The sequence below is a fragment of the Cygnus olor genome, chromosome 1, assembly GCF_009769625.2.
Source record: "Cygnus olor isolate bCygOlo1 chromosome 1, bCygOlo1.pri.v2, whole genome shotgun sequence".
In the NCBI taxonomy this organism is placed as follows: Eukaryota; Metazoa; Chordata; class Aves; order Anseriformes; family Anatidae; genus Cygnus; species Cygnus olor.
Genome location: NC_049169.1, coordinates 3,552,418 through 3,571,082, shown reverse-complemented (window position 1 = coordinate 3,571,082; position 18,665 = coordinate 3,552,418). Strand labels below are relative to the sequence as shown.

Genomic DNA, 18,665 nt, shown 5'->3' with positions numbered 1-18,665 from the left:
GGCCTTGGCATAAATGGAGGGACCGGCTGAAGCGGCGTAACTCATTGTTTGCCGTCTGAATAAGGACTTAGCCTAGTCACAAGCTTCTTTCACGTGTGGTTTCTGCAGTGTGCATGCCAGGAGCGTCATGATGAGAACTGGGAAGAGTTCCTAAAGGCAGTATTTGTTCAGATCGTTTCGGCGCTGTTCCTGGATGTGACTTACTAGAGCCTGTTATAACTAGATGTGCTCTGCTGGGAAAGTAAGACCTCTGCTAAATCAGCCCATCAGTTCCTGAAGCTTCGTTTGCAAAAAATGTAGATCCTGTGTGCTAGCAACTTTTGAAGAGAGTTCAATGAAACTACATTTAAAGACAAATTACTTAATGAAAAGTCTTGCATTGACCTGTTACTGCTTGGGATAGCCAGGTAAATGCAAGCTAGTCAAAATTATTTGCCTTCTGCTCTGCTCAAGATGACTTGAGCTTGTTTAATCTTCTCTTGTGTTCATCAGCGTGCAGGTGAAACTGTCTCTAGTACCACAGATGTTTGGGAATGGTCTTTGGAGTAACAGGTACCAAAATAAATAACTTGTTGTCAGTTTATTTTTGATAATAAGGCCCCAGATTTTAGAAAGGATGTAGAGATGTTGCAAGGATGTAGAGATGTCTAGTACAACGCACTCATGTTGGGATATTAACTCATGGATCACGGACCAGTCTGCATCGTGGCAGGAGGGAAAAGAAGGTTGTTCTGCTCTCTGACCATACTTGATCTCTTCAACCATAAGTTAAAGAGAGTCGTGGCTATTACAGTCCATTTTTCTCACTTCTTACTTAATAAGGGGTCAAATTCCTTGAACATTTCTGGCATCGACAAACTCGTTCCCATTTGAAATTGGTGGGTCGCTTTCTCCATGACAAGTTGTAGCAGTGTGTTCTTTGTTTGAGCAACAGGCTCCCTATTGTAGCTGCATCAAGTACACTTTGGATGAACATTTGCAACCGCCCACGGGCTCTTGATTCATTTAACCACATGTGCCTTGAAGTTTTTATTCATTTTTCAGTGTCTGCCCATCTCTTTGTAAATGGACTTTGTGTCTCCCATTGGAGTATGTTCATACTACAAGGGCTTCTGTAGGCAAATTGAGTAGCCTTCATGTGAACTCCATTGTTTAAGGGAGTTATTTATTCATTATTTACTCATTTACTTATTATTGGTAATCCTCTAGGCTCAGTTGGAAGCTTTTGGCAGGTTCCATGTGACCTCATAAATGGTATAGAGGAATAACTTGAGTTTTCTATGAGAACAGATGATGAATTGGAAGAAGCTTTCTATCCAACAGGAGACAGTCCTTGCTGTGGCAGGTTCTGCAAGTTGGTGAAATGAAGTTCAAGGTAGTGAACTCGAGGTGAAGTTTCTCTGCCTGTGTTCTGTATAGATCAAATGGTAACATCTTAAACATAACACCTTAAAAAAAACTTGTATTACTCTGTGATACATGACAAATATATAACTCTTACCTTTATAAATAACACAGTTTTCCTGACTTTTCTCGTTTTGACATAATCTTAGGATTTGAACTTTTTCTTCTCTCCTTACCCAATGCAGTACCTGGGCTGCGATTTCCAATATCTTGCAACTGGTGTTGCAGGTGCTACGCATCTAAGCCTCACGCCTGTGCTCAGACAAATTTCAGTTGAAACTCTTCTTCAAGGCAAGACAGGTTTGGAAATTAATAATTTTGAGATTTATTCCTGAAAGTGCCTAAGACTTGATTTGAGCAAATTTGGTAGGATTTACTTTAGCCCAAAGAGACCATACAGTGTTGTGGGAGTGTGGAAAGGTACCTAAATCAGCAGGTTCAATTAAAAAAAAATGCAATGACAGAGACAAAAGTTGGAAAGGACCAGTATCAGACAGTCAGGTCTTAATATTTCATCTACACGGTGGCTGTGCCAAGGCAATAACGTGCTCCTTGGCAGAGGGACAGTGGAGTATCCTTAAGTGTCCCAGTTGCATAACAGGAGATGGATGGACTTTGTCTGCAGGGGTTATTCTCTTGGGAATCAGAGACAACCTTTGTGAATACACAGGTCAGTGCTTCTCCTGCAAAGAAACCATCCCACATGTTTTGAATAGGGTTCTGTGGAAGATGATAATTTGTATTTTCTAGGAACAAGGTGAAGCACGTTGCAGTCTTCTGGCAGCTTCTTCCACGTGGACAACGGCAATGAATGAACTTCTGCTGCATTTCAGGATTTCATGCTAATGTTTCACTTCTATTAGGCTTTTTTTCAAAAAAGAAAATTATCTTAATTACCATGAAGTAACTAATCCTCAAAGCTGTAATTGTCGCTGACATAATTCTTCGTATTTACCAAATATGAACAGTTTAGTTCACCTCTTCAGATTGTTTACAGTTAACTCAAACAACAGTTTCCTGTAAATATTCTTTAATCAAGAAGTTGAATTCTCTAACATGAATGTTAAAGCCTTTTGATTACAAAAATGTATCGTTCCCTGTATTTTTATTAAACTTAGTGAAGTGTATTCCATCAGTATATTTTAATTTCAGTAATAGGTTCAGTAGTTTTTTTACATGAAATGTACAATTACAAAGATTTTTAAGTGAGGCACTATTTGGTAGCATGTAGAGCAAATGCTGTGAGTATTTGGTATGGCACGACTAATTAACCGTAAGGCTTCTAACAAATGGTAATTTATGTTGCATCTTTGAATAGCTGGACAGTCTTTATTTTTCAATAGATTATAATAGTTTATTTTCAGTCTTTCATACTTTGGACGTCTGTATGTACATCTTACCACTTTTATTTGGCATACGAAATCTTCTCACTTTTCAGATTGGTTTCCAGGCTGCCTGTTCAGATTCTCAGTACTGACCTTTGAAACTTTCTGGTCACTTTCCATGCAGTTTCTATTTCTTGTCTTCCAGACTCTTCTGAATATTTTCAAAGTTAGCTGCACAGCCTTGTTCTGGCACTCATTTAAATGTGCACTGAAATTACATAATCTAAGATGAAATATATAATAAGAAATACGATCTATCCATAAGTGTGACACCATTTATCTTCTTTTGTCTGATCTTTTGTAAATAAACATCTTGATTTCTGGGATTTTGGAGCACAACAACATCACTTGTGTGCTTTAAGACGAGTGCATGAAGGCTTTCAAAATCAGCCTTGGCTGTAGCAGAGAGCGTACAGCCCGGCACTGCGTAGCGTCGTCTTCATGTCACTGAGTAAATTACTCTGTGATTTAAGTTGAGCACTCCTGCATGGTTAAGTGCATAATAATTTGACAGTGTCCCCCTGTGCTCCTCTGAAGATCGTAATTCACGGCTATTTTGCTTACCGTGGGAGACTTCCTTGTAGCTGGAGGCTGGAGTGGCCGTATCTGCTGGTGAAGGACAGGGAGTGCTTTTGTTACCTTCGCAGCCCCATTACTGGATCTGGTTGCTTGTGGGAGTGCCTGGTTATGATCTGGTAGAAAACAGCCTATTAATAAAACAGAGCCTCATGCAAGAGAGCACTTCTTAATCTTCTTCCTATGTAGTTATTTATAGGCTGTGACATCTTAATTTGCCTCTCATGTGCATCAACTTCTGTTATTTTAAAAGATCAAGTAGCTTTCGCGTACCTCTGAGAATCGCTTCTGGAGGAAATGGTCTGATCTCCAAGGAATCTTATAATAAACTTTTAACATAAAACCTTTTTGTAAAAATTTATTTATTTATCTTGCCATTGCCTTTCTGAAGCACAGAAGCTACAGAATGTCCTGTTACATCACTATTTATATATTAATGCTGTATTTACCTGAAACACATTTTCCGGAGTGCTCAAAGGATTTACAGTTGCTGTTAATGTTGATTCACCCTGAGTGGGCGGGCAGAGACCTACCCGGAGCAGTATTAAATGTATTATACTCTTTATTTTTGTGGTTGTTTTCTTTATTAGAGTGGTCCCAGTGCCAGATCTTGTCACAAAATGTGCATTGACATTCAGCGAAGGCAGATCTACACACTGGGACGCTACCTGGATTCCTCCGTGAGGAACAGCAAGTCCCTGAAAAGTGACTTCTATCGCTATGATATTGATACGAACACATGGATGCTACTAAGTGAAGACACTGCAGCGGATGGAGGTCCAAAGCTGGTGTTTGATCATCAGGTCAGCTGCACTATTTTAGCACAAGTTCCTGTTTATGCACCACCTTCTCAGTGTTTGTGAATCATAATTTTGATCGTAGCCTCCTGAAATTTAGGGTTGCTGTACCAGGTAACAAGACAGTGATGGGAGAAGCCGTGGGCTGCACTCAGTTAAATTTTAATAGCATCGTTGTCTAATGCCATTGACTACCAGTATTCCAATCAAATTGAGTCAGAAGAATCATAAAAACCCTTGCAAAGTAATTCATTTTATTTATTAAGGCATATTTTATTAAAGCTCAAAGCACAGTTCATCTGGTTTTAATCAGACTTGCTGAGCTGGGTTTGCAGATCCAGACTCCTGAGTAGACATTGGGGAACAACTTGCAAAGCTGGGTGTGCTACCTTCAGGAGAACTCTGGAAGCAAGATACTGACATGAGGCCAACAGGATTGGGATTCTTTCAAAAGCAGTTCTCTTAAATTTTGTAGAACATGCTTGTTTTGTAGAGACTGAAATCTTACAGGAGTAGCTACTAACCTTTTGAAAAGCTGCACCTCTCCGTGGGTTCAAATCGAATGTGTTTATATGTTCAATGGCTTTTGTGTCCTTGAAAAAGGTATTTTGTTCTTAATTGTTTTTATAAATCTAGGCCAAGAGATAGCACATCAGTATTCATTTTTAAAGTGTCCCAAGAACTTTTTATTGGTACGAGCAGTTTTATAACCAAAGCTGCTGTCTGCCAGCACAATATGCATTTTCGCTGACACCAAAAATAAGGTGTGTTGTATGCAGAACAAAAGCCAATCAGTCTTTCTGTTCTATTAATAACAAATATCAGTCCCCCAGGTGTTGGGCAAAAGGCAAAAGTAAATGATCAGCTGGCAAGGCTGCTTTGGGTACCTTGTTTGCCTGCTTCTGAAATTGTTTCTTTTTTCCCTGCTGTCTCTTAGGAAGGAATGTACTCCCTGAATTCTTTATCAGTCTAGGGCTCTTCCTTTTCCCTCCCTCAGTGCCTAATGCGATAGCAGTTTCTGTTTAACCTTCAAAAAATGTGCTGCCCAAGAAGTGTTTTGTGTAGGCTTTCCTGAGTAGCATCTCTGACTTGCTGCAGTCCTGGCTCTTTTTTTCCCTTAGTATTTTATAACCCTCTCCATTGCACCACGTCCAAAAATATCACCTGCAATCAAGGAGTTTTGTCTGATTTGTACCGTGGTGCATCTTGTGTGCGCCATAACCTGAATTGGGGCTTTGGGGATAAATATTTTGCTGCTGCTGTTTCATCAAGGATCTTTGGCCAAGTTATGGTCCTACCCCTCATTATGTTAAAGCAATGACGATAACAGTAAATATAGGCTTGGGATGAAATCCAAGCAACAAATCACAGGTTGGGTTTTTATCAATTGTGTGGTATTCAGTAAATTAGCAATGACTTCGATTTTTGACTTTGATTTTTTTCTCTTGCATAGTCACTGTCAAAGGTGATAACTTTTGGGCAGAGTTAGCTGTGGATCCCGGAGACTAGAGGCAAATTTTTAGATGACAGAGTGTACATATAGCCCTCTTTTGCTCATTAAATGGTCAAGTTGAAATTAGACTCACTCTTTAAACTAAGAAGCTGTTTTCTGAGGTTAATACCTGTCAACCATGAAGATGTTCTTGCTCTTTTCCACTATTAGAGATTCAGATGTGCAGAGTACTGTCTAGCTAGGTAGCACTTGCAGGGAGGGATGCTTAAACCTGTGTGTTTAACTCTCAATGTACTGACTTAAAACTACTTCTCTTGTCCTTCAAGATGTGCATGGATTCTGAAAAACACATGATATATACCTTTGGAGGCAGAATTCTGACCTGCAACGGCAGCGTTGATGACAGCAGAGCCAGTGAACCGCAGTTCAGCGGGCTGTTTGCTTTTGACTGCCAGTGTCAGACATGGAAGCTTTTGAGAGAGGATTCCTGTAACGCTGGACCTGAGGATATCCAGTCTCGAATAGGACACTGTATGTTGTTCCATTCTGTAAGTATCCACGCTATACTGTGATTCATTATGCCTGACCTTAAGGAGAACATCTGGTTTTGATTTTCTTGCGAGGCTGAAGCTCTTTAATCTCCCAAGTGGTGTGTTGTCTCGCTTGATTTTATGTTCGCTGACAGTCTGATGCTTTTTTGGTAAGTGCAGGTGGTATTAATTCAAGTCTTAGGCAGAGCTTTCATGACTTCAACTGAATATAATTTCAAGTAAAAGCAAGGTGAATTCTAAGTAGTTGATTTTAATTTAATAGTGGCGATTGAACCAGAGGCCACCGATTCAATTTAATCTAAAGTGTTTTCCTTTTGAAATTGGTAAAATGTCTTAGAATCTTCTGGTCTAGTAAATACCCCATGTAGTTACAGGAAAGGTAAACTTGGCTAGTGCAGGGCTTACCTGTTGTGCTTTCAGAAGTGCAGGCACTGCTGCTGCCTGTTCTCCTGAGCAGCTGGTAGGTTCGCTACAGATAGCATTATCGGCTCTTCATCCAGAAACTGATGGGGAAAAGCAGGGGTTAACGGGGGTGGGAGCTATGTGGCACTTTATTATTGTTATTGGGTATACTAAAAAAATAAATCTTCCATTCCTTTTCAACGTGGGCTCATCAGCCATGTGTTTAAGTGCAGGACGGGAGTTGCAGGACAAAGGTAGTGAAGGAGGGATGATCAGTATCATTATGTTCTGCATTATCTTTCCACGTGTGTTATTTTATTGGAAGTTACCTTATTAGAGGGGAATTGCATCAACTGCCTGCTTACAAAGGCAGATGCGGTGCAATGGCACTTCTGCCCTGAATTTACATGTGAGTTTCGTGGTGGTAGCAAGTGGAGTTTGCAGAGTTGTGCTGATGTTGAACTCCACCTTGAGAGCAGTGAGGAAGAGAACTGAAATGAACAGTGTGGCATCCACATGTGTACTGATACCACCAATTGAAAACTGCCAGTTTGAACAGCTTACAGAGTTTTTCCTGTGTCCCTTTCAAATTAGAAATCAGAATTTTCATACTGAAAGCGGTGCTTTAGCAGCTTTCAATTTCATTTCTGTTTTTAATGGCTCTCAAATTTAGTCAAAAAACATTGCCACACAAACTAATGCATAGGAACCGGAGGATTTGCAAAGTAGATGTCCACGGTAAATGTAAGAATGTAGGTTTTTATAAGCACAGTTGATGGCAATTCAGCATCTTCACTGTTTTCACAGCCATTTGAAAGAAAAATAATCATTTTCTTCAGGACTTTCCACGTGGAAAGCTTGAAAGAAGTAATAAACCTGGCTTGCTGTTTATTTTCTTGTTCTAAGTGTGTTGGTATCTGGATGGTTTCTCTTACAGTCCTTCTTTGTTCCTGGTTTAAACAGTGAAATTACCATCTAGTTGATTTCTGACATTATACAATCATTAAGGGTGGAAAAGACCCTAAGGGGTCTAAAAGACCCTAAGGGGCCCTAAGGCAGGGACACCTCCCTCAGCCCAGGCTGCCCCCAGCCCCATCCAGCCTGGCCTTGGGCACTGCCAGGGATGGGGCAGCCACAGCTCCTCTGGGCAGCCTGGGCCAAGGCCTTACCATTCTCACAGTAAAGATTTTTTCTTATAGCTAGTCTAAATCTCCCCTCTTTTACTTGAAGGCCATTCCCCCCTGTCCTATCTCTTCACCCCCTGACACAGAGTCCCTCCCCAGCTCTCCTGCAGCCCCTTCAGGCACAGGCAGGCTGCTGGAAGGTCTCCCCGGAGCCTTCTCTTCTCCAGGCTGAGCATGCCTGGCTCCATGGGAAGATCGAGAATTCAATCAAGAATTACAAAGTTTTTACTGAGTTTGAGAATAATAAACTGTTCTGTACAACTGTTCCACTGCAAATCTTTGCACAGATGGAAGTAAAAAATACTTACCCAATTAACATCAATGGAACTCAGGTAGTTAAGGCATGATTTTCAACTTAGAAGAAAAAGAATTGTTACTCATTGATTCATAAATGTTTCTGTGAAACAGAAATAAGTACTTAGTAAAGAAATACTTTTTTTCCTTTCTAGAAGAATCGCTGCCTATATGTATTTGGTGGCCAGAGATCGAAGACTTATTTGAATGACTTCTTCAGTTATGATGTAGACAGCGACCACGTGGATATCATATCAGATGGTACAAAGAAGGATTCGGGGATGGGTAAGTCTATGACTACGTAGTAATTTCCTCTTACTGGTACATATGAGAAACATATCGTTAAGTAGGTGAACGGCCAGCTGCAGTGTCCTGTGGTGTCAGGTTAGCATCCTTAACTAGCCCTGAGTACCCAAGTGAACTCCCCGGTATATAGGTTAAACTTATGCCAGCTCTTTTGTCCTCCACGTCACTTGATATTCGCCATCTTTAGCACAATACAAATAATTGATGTGTGAAACCATATGCCCGTCGAATGAAAACAAACAAAAAAAATAGTCAGCAAAATTACAACCAGTGAATCTTATTTGCAATTTCAGCAAAGACAAGAAAAAAGATGAAAAATAATTGTCGTGAAACAGGAAAGTAAAAATTAAAAAAATGATCTCTGCATGAAAGGTGTTGTAAAACAGAGAAGTAATTGGCTCGGTTTGAGATGCAGAAAGGCAAATAGGATGGCCGGGGACAGAGAATTGGAGTAAAGGGGCAGAGGTTATTTTGCCTGGCCAGAGCCAACGAGAAAGATGAGGCTGCTGCTGCTCGTTGTGCTGATGTTCCTGTGCTAAACTGGGGCTAAGCAACAGTAGGAGGCTGGAGCAAAGTGTCAGTCCTGCTTGGTTCACACCACTGGAACTAATAGATGCCAGAGTTGTATGCGCCAGAACCCTCTAGAAACACCCAAAAGGCGTTGTAACACAAGCATGAAGAATTGTTTTTATACCTCTTCTCCTCAAATATGACATAGAAGCATGGTAACTTTTTCCAGAAAGGATCTCTGCATATGTAAGCACGTTTTCCTCCCTTGCAGATATCCTGATTTTGAGGCTATGCCTCCGAAGCTGAAACTTGTGTTGCTACTTTAGTACTACTGTGAGAGACAAGCTATTAATATTTTTCAAATTATGTATGTTTAGGCCTGATCGTGTTTTCTGTTCTTCCAGGTACCAAAATCCCCGGGAAGCCATTTTTCCTTTAAATTTAGGCATCCCTCCTTATTTTGATCAGGCTTAATTTGAACGAGTAATTTTGTTGAACTTCTGAAGTGACTTATTGATGGTTATGAGTTGTTTGCTCATTTAATTTGGGTATGCCAATGAGGGAGAAGAGTACCCAAACATTTTTTTCTCTGGAATGTCTTATTTACTTGAGTGCTTCCAAGAAAGAAACAGCTTGTATTGTTGACAATCTTACTTAATAAGGTGCCTGCATTTTGCCTGATGCTGCTCTGCACACACCCACACACTGCTTGTGGTCCTTAGAGCATTTAAAGATTATTTTTTTTCCCCACATGGAATTGCTAGCATACTGCCATTTTTGCTTTTTAAAAACTACCTTTCTTGATAGCCAGAAGCATTGAAAATATGTGGCTTTCAGCTGGCCCTTGTGTTTGCTTCAGATTTAAAGATACTGAGCTCGCCTTATGGCTAGTGAAGGCATCAAGCTCTGCTTCACAGCACTAACTGCACGGATCGGTGAAGCAAATGAGAATATAGAGAAAATATATGGAAAATTTAGCTCTCCTCCCCATTCCCACGGGCCTTAGGGTGGTGAATAGTACACTCTGTAAGAAAATGACTCATTGGAAATAATTCACGAGTAGATTCTCAGTTCGCTGTTCTCCTGTGTGCGGAAAGTTAAACAAACGGATTTGAATGTTTCCCTTGCCTTTGAAAGAAAATGCTACGATTATTTGCATTTTAACAGGAAGAGAACAAAATGCCTGTTACACACAAGACAGTAAATGCTGACAGCGTTATTTTCACCCCAAAGAGCAAGTCTTTAGTATGTTCTTGTTAGGTGATGATACGTAAAGGTTTGATCTGCCTGAACAAAGTGATTCCCTGCCTGGTTGCTGCAGAGCTCCGCGCCGCTCGGTGCGATGAGTGGAGCCGAGGATGCCTGACCTAAATGTTCCGATAAAGTCCTGTGATTACATTTTGTTCCTGGCTCGCGTGTGGCATTCAGTTCTATTCTTAGTTGAGCTATTTTGATTTTTACTCTTTTTGAAAACTTAATTGGTCATTTGTTAAAAATTTCCATTAGAGTTGTGAGAACATGAAAAAATGTAGTAAAATGTTAAGGCGTATCAGTAATATGGAATGGTTACAGCGCTAGAAAACTATGGTGATCTGTTGGTTTTGCTGCTGTCTGACCTTCTGGATGACATATTTATGCTATTTAGTGATTTTCTGCTCTTAGTTGTGCTCTAAGTGTTGAACCTGGCAAATCCCTTGTGTAGGTGATGTGCTTGAAAGAGGTGCTTATCGTTTACTGGATGATACGTCTCACCAAAATTTTCCTTTTCACTCGAATACAGGACAAGAACTACAGCAAGTTTAGCCATATCTTTTTTTCATTCCTTGGAAAAAGGTTCAAAGTTGACCAAGGTACAGTTTCTTAAAGATGGGTTTGCACATAGGCAAATCCTGACGAGCTCAATTTGCTACTAAAAATCACAGAATCACAGAACGGTAGGGATAGAAAGGGACCTTGAAAGATCATCTAGTCCAATCCCCAAATAAAAATCTCTTGTGGCTCAGTCTGCTTTGAGCGTGGGCAAGCCTTGCAGCTCCTGGTGTCTGTCTTCTCTGCAGAGTAAGGACTGGTGCTTTCTCCTCCTCACTGCGTCAAAAAAAAAAACCAACCTGGAGCCTTCTCTCTGCTGCCAGAGGAGGGCACCAAAATGAAATTAGGCCATTGGTGGTGATTATCTTTCTCCAGTGATAGGTGTTAGGAGCAAGGAATTTGTCAGGTCAGCTGGACAAATGGCCAAAATGGGACTGAGGAAAAGACTGCAACGGTGATAAAGAGTCTGATATGAAGAAAGGCTGTGGTGTTACAAATTGGAGGATGTGTGGTTGAAGAGTAGAGCCTGTGGTTGGAGAAGAGACAGAAATGTGTGGCGGTGGACATACCCTTTTAGATACGGGGAAAACCAAAACAGCCAACCAAAAGAAAACCCCCGAACAACAACAAAAAACCCGTCATGGATATGCCAGAGCAGATCTACGAGGCATATGCGTGGTTTGGAGATGTCACCGGTATCAGATGTCTTCTAAAGGCTGCACTGACAGCTTGCCTGACTTGCTCAGCATGCAACCTATGACTAATCATGGGCAGTCCTTTCGGGTCTAACGGAGCTAATGGGAAGACTTGTGGGCAAGGTTCCTGTGATAATCCGGCTTGGCCCTGACGCAGGTGGTGTCCAAGCCCCTGGTTGGAGGGAGAATTTCCTGCTGCAGGAGACCCAAGATCACCTCCTATCCCTTGGCACTGAGCGACTTCCAAAGTCAAATGAGAACGAGCCCTGTGTGTTCTTACAGCTCCTTTTAATGGTGCAGTAGTTCTCGTGGACAAACTGCCCCTGTTTTATCTACCTGAGAAGTTCCCAGCTCTCCTGCTGGAGCTGATGCTCCTTCCAGACATGAAGCCATGCACCCGACAGGGCTGAGGCTTCGTGCATAAGTACCACGGACAGAGACGACACTGCCCAGTCTAGGAAATCCTGATTTAAAGTAAGACAGTGTCAGAAAAACATTAATCAAATTGGAAAACATAGATAGGAGCCAATTCAGACAAGTGGTCTGAATATCCCATTTTGATTCTGTTTCTGACACCCAACATGTCTTGCCCTGTGTTAAATTTAAGGTCAGCATGGCCAGTGACTAGGGTGTCTTTTGCCATGGAAGGTGGTGGTTTTTTTTTTGGTGTGTGTGTGAGGGACCTTATATGCTCTTGTTTAACATGTGGTCTTTTGCTGAACCCATCTCGAAATATTTTCGAGGAGGAGACCAGGCAGACACCAAATCCTAAAAGTGCTTTACAGGGATGGTGTAATAGCAGAACTCCACTGGAATTTACTAAATGACCCGTTTTCTCCAAAATCCCATCTAGCCTGGGAGAGAACTCGTGCGCTGAGCACCGTGGTGTTGCTTTTTCAACATGACAACCAAACAGTTCAAAACGGTCTCCTTGGCTGCTCCTTGGCCGACTTCCAAGCACAGTCTCATCATGAAAAATCCAAGAGGATAATCATTATCTTGCTGTGTCAACAGCTGGCCCGTACGCTATCTCTATCACTCATCAGGGGCTGCTCCATTAAAATCGAGGAGGGGTGCTGCTTCAGCTTTGTGAATTACAAGTGGAGGTATGCAGTAACTTGCTGACCTACTGCTTTTTTTTTTTTTTTCCCCTTTCCAATTAATCCATCAGGGAGGTGCCAGGTGCTGGTGAGCAGCGCTGTCCACGTGATGTAGCTTTCTCCTGCTCTTTTAATCATGAGGCATCACAAGGAGGAGGATGCCCGCGAGTCACTTGCAGCGAGATTAGCAGCAACGTGTTCGGAGGCAATCGTAATTTAGGTGGCACTGAAGGGCTCTGTCGATGAACTTGCTTCCCTCAACTATTCTTCGTGAATCCTGCAGAAGTGCTCTGCAGATTATGGGGTTTATATTACTGTTTTGCCATCGCTGTGTGTTCGGAGTGTGTTGAAAAACATGCTATAATTCCTCCTCCAATGAGAGAGACAAGGTTTAATTTCCAAACCTCTGCCTAGTATTATGAGCACCACCTCTGCGTGAACTCCAATTTATTGCTTTGCAAATTCTGCCTCTCTGTAAAAGCTCTTTTTTTTTTTTTTTTTTTTTTTGCTTAGATGCTGGCAGCAGCCAACGCTGTGCTCGAAACTACTGTGGCTGTTTGCACATACAAGCCAAAAAATATTCAGCTTGCTGAAATGATCATTATGATCAAATAAATGCCTGTAAGTAGGGATTGTAGTAGTGGGAACATACCTGTCGCATGATTAGGTGTCGCTGTTCTAGACAAGCATTTCCCATGCATTATATTTAAATAGAAATTATACTGTACACAGTTACACAGCACCTTATCAAAGCTTTTTCTGGAATTATTACTTGTTTATGTAACTGGCTGTGTTCAAAACTCAGGGCCTGTGTAGCTGCTTGTTATTTTCACATACGGAGGCCACAAGCTTTTCATTTTCCTTACATAAAAATAAATGAAAACGTTAAGTTTTGGAGAGAGGATTCAGACCCCTTAATTTCATTTAGTTATTGCCTTCCTATACTGGCCTGAATAATGGGATCATGGGGAAAAAGATGCAGCAGCACGTGAAAAACATTCGCCATCTTCTAGACTTGCTTTTGGGATTGCTTTCTGTTGAGCAATCTCTTGGTACAGCTTTTCCTCTTCAATCAGTGATGTATTGTCATGGGAGCCAAGTTGATAGCGCTCTGCAATGGGCCAGCGTCGTGGTCAGAGCAGCCAGGGCTTAGTTCTCAGTTTTGCTGTTTTATGTCCTTGGAGCCGTCTGCCTGCAGCTGATCTGAGTGATAGCGGGGCCTGAGAGGCGCTCCGAACAGCGTGAAATTGGGGAGGTTTGCTCCAAAGCTGACTTATTCCTGCGTGTATGCAGAGAAGCGGAAGAGAGAGGGCACTTCGATGCAGCCCTTTGTACAGCTTTGTGTACCCCTTGGATCCAGTACCTTGCAAACAGTAGTTCCTGCAGTCCCTTGGCATTACTGGGTCTGATTCTCATCCTGTGGTATGACTTTTTATTGAGTCTTAAGATTTAAAATAAACAAAAACCAACACCAAAAACAAACACAAAAACCAAACATCCTAAGCAATCCGTTACAGGTTCGATTTAACGTCTTGCATGCGAAACGGAATTTCCATCCCAGCATACATTTTATTAGCTAAATATCACGGGGACTTCTCGCAAGTTTACAGCCCTTGTCCCTCTCTAATATGCTGACCTCAATGATTTGAATTCCATCCAGCATCGACTGCAAGTCAGCTGCGCTTGCAAATGATGAAGCTCTCTTACCCCCTAGTGGAAGTGTTTGTCACTCTTCATTTTCTGTAGCCCTTTTGCTCTGTCAAGGGTCGGAATTCATTGGCAAACATCTTTTCGATGTTTCTGTTGTCTTTAAAGTGTCGCAGCATCTCCCTCCTACTGTGTAGTAGCTTGCCTTATTTCCTTTGATTTATATTTAAGGACTTGTTCATCAAATTTGTGGGGTTTTTGTTTAATTATATTGCATCTAACTTTTGGTTGTCTTCTGCAAAAGACTGGATTCCAGCTTTGTGTGGTCTAAGGCACTGCTTCAGTATGACTTCTATACAGTTACTAAGGTCAGAGTTTTTGCAAGTTGTTCCTTGTCTTAGGCCCCTACTAAATGCATATTATATATATTTTGGGGTATAATTTTTTTCTAGACTTTCTGCATTTGGAACGGTCTCAAGAGGAGATTAATGTACTGCTGAGGGAAGCTCGGAATTACTTGACTTGAATTTGGTTTTGATTGCAGTTACTGCAGATGAATCATATTTTATTACCAAGATTAAAAAACAGAGGCACTGAACTTTGGAGACTTTTCCCTCCTTCGTTATTTAAATAATAATTTCAGCTTCAGAAAATCAAGCGTAAGCTAGATACAAAATGCATTTATTTAACGATATTTCAGGAGGAGGGATGAGACTTCTGTAGACGAGTTTCATATGCTTTCTGTATCAATGGTAATATGCTAACCATATTCTTCATGATTATAATAATTTTCATTTCAGTGAGCCTGAGGTATTAATGCTCTGAAGATTTGCATGCCTTTTTTTTTTTCTAAAAACACGGCATGGTCTCGAATGTTCAAAGCAGCAGATAGGGTTGCATAGACATTTGCCATCTACATTAGCATTGCTGATCAAATTTAGATGGCTCTCCTGCCAAAAATATCTCAAATATGCCTTGAATTTAATCCTTTTGGGTCAACGATTCAGTCCCTGACTATGCAAAGAAACACGTTACATGATACTTACCAAAAATTAACGATTTTTGGTCTTCGATTGTCTTTTTGCTCTCGATTTCTTTATTGGGTGACTTTCACAGTACTCTTTAGTCTGATTTAAAAACTTCCTTGTCGTTTTGCAGCTCAAACAAGGTATGTAGGTGTTCTTGTGCCAGCATTGTTCCCTGCTTTTTTTTTTCTTCTGCTCTGTACCAATTTGCTTATAAACTGGATGAATTTTCCTTTAAACTTCATGGCAAAATTGAAGGTCAAAATAGGGAGGCTGATGCTGATGAGGGCTCCTGAAGGCTTTTCCATAAAAACAATAAGCAAGGAGTTTGTCAACAGGGCTCTGAAAACGAAATACCCCAATATATTTCAGTTTCTGCTTAGGTTTACATAAGAATTAAGCATTTTAAGAAATGTTTATTTTTTGGCTTTACTAAAGATTTTGGTACGGGCTTACGCTGTAGAAAACCAAATGGTGCCCAGAATTTTTACATTGACATTTATTACTTTCCTGGCGCACCAAATGAAAACAGAGAAGCATGAGACCGAAACCTATTACAGAAGAGGCTTACAAAATACCGGTTTGTGTATTCTTAAACAGCGATATTAAATGGCTTTATTAGCACAGGGCTTGTTTTCTAGGCCGTGTGTGTCATTCACAGTTAATTGCAGGGAAGAATTTGCAAAATACAAGAGTTCTGAGAATTTTTCATGCCAAAATCTTGATCGGAGGCCAGGACCCTTTACCAGCCTTTGTAAACTGACCCAGAAAGAGAAATGAGACAAACAGGATCTGTAAACAAAGATCACGTGCTCTTCACAAATACATTTTGGAAGGATGGTTGCCTAGGGAAACAGGAAATGGGAATTATACAACAAACAAAAAGGACTGCCAAACAAATTTGCTGACCTTTTTTCGGGGAATTATGATGAAAACTGCTGGAATCCTCAGTATTTCATCATACTTCTGAACCTGAAGGTGGAGCAGAAGAATAGCCTGGTAATTATACCACAACTATTCAGAAAATACCAAAAACAAAACAACCCTTTCCTTGAAATATTTTTCCTAAAAGAAGCAACACAAAGCTGTGAGCTATGTAGTTGTGAGTTCATCTTGAATTTTTTTGAGTTTCCAGCTTTTTCAGTTATGTGGGAATCAATGCTTCCTTTTACAGATGAGCTAATAATAATTATTCCATTCATATCTTGCAGGGATTGCCTAGCTCTATTGCAATGCAGTTTTATTCTAATTTTGGAGACAGAGTTTCCCAAAGCCCTGTCCATGCCCTCGCCCTAGGAAACAGCAGCTCTCTGGATGTTTTTTCTGTGCCTCCAGGCATCACAAATAGGAAAGGAATGAGCAAAGTTACCCGGGACTTATCCTTATGGGGGAAGGAAGGAGTCAGCCTCTGGATGATGTTTCTTGCTCTGGTCCCTCTCACGTGGTTTTGGAGGGCACACGGGAGGAGTAAATTGTTTGCTTGGTGACTTCTACACAGCTCCTCTTTAGAGATGTGCTGCTTCAGTTTTAAGTTGTGGCAGTTAACAAGAGCACTGAAAGAGGAAAAAAAATACTGGCTTGGCTTCACTCAGTCCATTGGAATTGGTTTTATATGACAGATGAAGAGGTGAAAGTACTTAAAAAGAAGAAAATAGGGGAACTAGGTAGTGAGGTTAGATGTAAGATGCTCTTTATCCCAGAATACTGAGAAGTTAGTTAAATGAAATCTCGTGCTTGCACCATGGATATTGGAAAATGTGCTGAAGTTCAGAAGGAAAAAAATGCTTTTGTCTGGTGCTTGGATCCTTTCTTGTGTACTCCTGCATTTTTAGTGTGTAACTTCTCTTTTTGTCAGTTCCAATGACAGGTTTCACTCAAAGGGCTACCATTGATCCAGAACTGAATGAAATCCATGTCTTGTCAGGGCTCAGTAAAGACAAGGAGAAGCGAGAAGAGAATGTAAGGAATTCTTTCTGGATTTATGACATCGTGAGGAACAGCTGGTAAGTTGATGAAAGGAGTACTATTTCTAACCTCCACGCGGGTTTCTTTAGAAAGTAATCCCACACGATCATACCTCCCAAGTAACTCAGTAACTACTTATAACCATGCAGTGGTTGTTAATCTTAAAGACAACTGAGTTCCCTTCAGGCACCTCTCCCAGAGTCTTTAGAAAAAAGACACGTGAAAGGGGGAAGCTGCGTGACCTCTTCCTTTACTGGAGGATGGAGGAGAAGTAAGTCCTTATATTAAATTTTTCCTGTAGGAAGTGCTCAAGGCCAGGGTTCATTGTCAGTGCAACAAATTCAGTCAAAATGGAAGTTGTTAATTCCAGCGTACGTGGTACTATTAGAAGTGAAGGAAACTGTTCCACTCTTTATGAATGGGGATGGAGAAAAGTTCATGCTAGAGCTATCAGCTCTTTCCTGTCTGCATTCAGTATTACATCAGGTGGCTGCTAGATTTTGTATTCTGAGAAAACATCTATTTGCTGTATGGTATTAGGTAATTGGTTGCCACTACCCCTTTCTGGAGCTGGCAGCATTGTTGTATTTAAGTTCTTTCTAACATGAGGCCAGTCACTCTGAAGGCACACATGCTGTTTTTTAAAAAATGGGTCTTCAGTTGGAAAAAAAACTTAATCCTGCATGGAAATCAGTGATTGAAATCATAGTTTTATTAAAGTTTGTGGCCTAGGTTTCCCATATCTCTGATGTGTCCAAGATGCTATTCTCCATAATGAAAAATATTTCATAGTGACCATTCTGCTACCAAGTAATGCAACATCTGAAGATACCACCGAGGTACTATTAATCATTACTTATTGTCATATATTGCAGGTCTTGTGTCTATAAAAATGACCAAGCAGCAAAAGAGAATCCAGGTAAAAGCCTTCAGGAGGAGGAGCCCTGCCCAAGGTTTGCCCATCAACTGGTGTATGACGAGTTGCACAAGGTATGAGGGTTTAGATACATGCACAATGATTTCAGTCTTGTTGCTCATCCAGCATGGTTGATTCTTCGCAGGCGGTACAATTTAATACAGTTTTTTGTCTGATGTTCCTGTTTGGATTAATCTGGTGGGTAAGTTTCAGTTAACTCATTGTTGTGTTTTGAAACAAGCAGTTAAGGTACTTTTCCCGTCAGCGCAAATGAAATGTGATAGCTCCTACACGCAATCAAAGTGCAGGCAGTGAATTTTACTAAACCTACAGATTTTGTCCAGCAGCTAGCTACTGACTGTTCTCATACTTGAAAACACCTGAAGTTTTTGTGCATTGTCTTCCAGGGCTGGACCTAAAAACCTGCTAGCAACTGGAGTTTTCTTTAAACTAAAGAAAAAAAACAAAAACTGTTGCGTTCATCCTTCCAAGTACTCTACATTTCTATGAGAAAGCGTGTTTGAACACTTTGTTTTGATTCTGTTAAGAATCTGCTGTAGCAAGTGCCTTACCTTCCCCAGCATGTCAGAAGCAAAAATCATTCTTTAGAACTATCTGATTTTAATGGACAAATACATGCTTAATT

The 18,665-nt window shown here is 40.8% G+C and overlaps 1 protein-coding gene across 1 annotated transcript in view; it reads left to right on the top strand.

Annotated features, from left to right (window-relative positions):
• MKLN1 (muskelin 1) overlaps positions 1-18,665 on the top strand; it is a 94,319-nt gene that overhangs the window by 61,020 nt on the left and 14,634 nt on the right. The window contains exons 10-14 of the mRNA XM_040546282.1: positions 3,956-4,168; positions 5,942-6,163; positions 8,202-8,331; positions 16,994-17,141; positions 17,979-18,093. Coding sequence (XP_040402216.1) covers positions 3,956-4,168; positions 5,942-6,163; positions 8,202-8,331; positions 16,994-17,141; positions 17,979-18,093 — 828 coding nt within the window. The remainder of the gene's footprint in view (positions 1-3,955; positions 4,169-5,941; positions 6,164-8,201; positions 8,332-16,993; positions 17,142-17,978; positions 18,094-18,665) is intronic.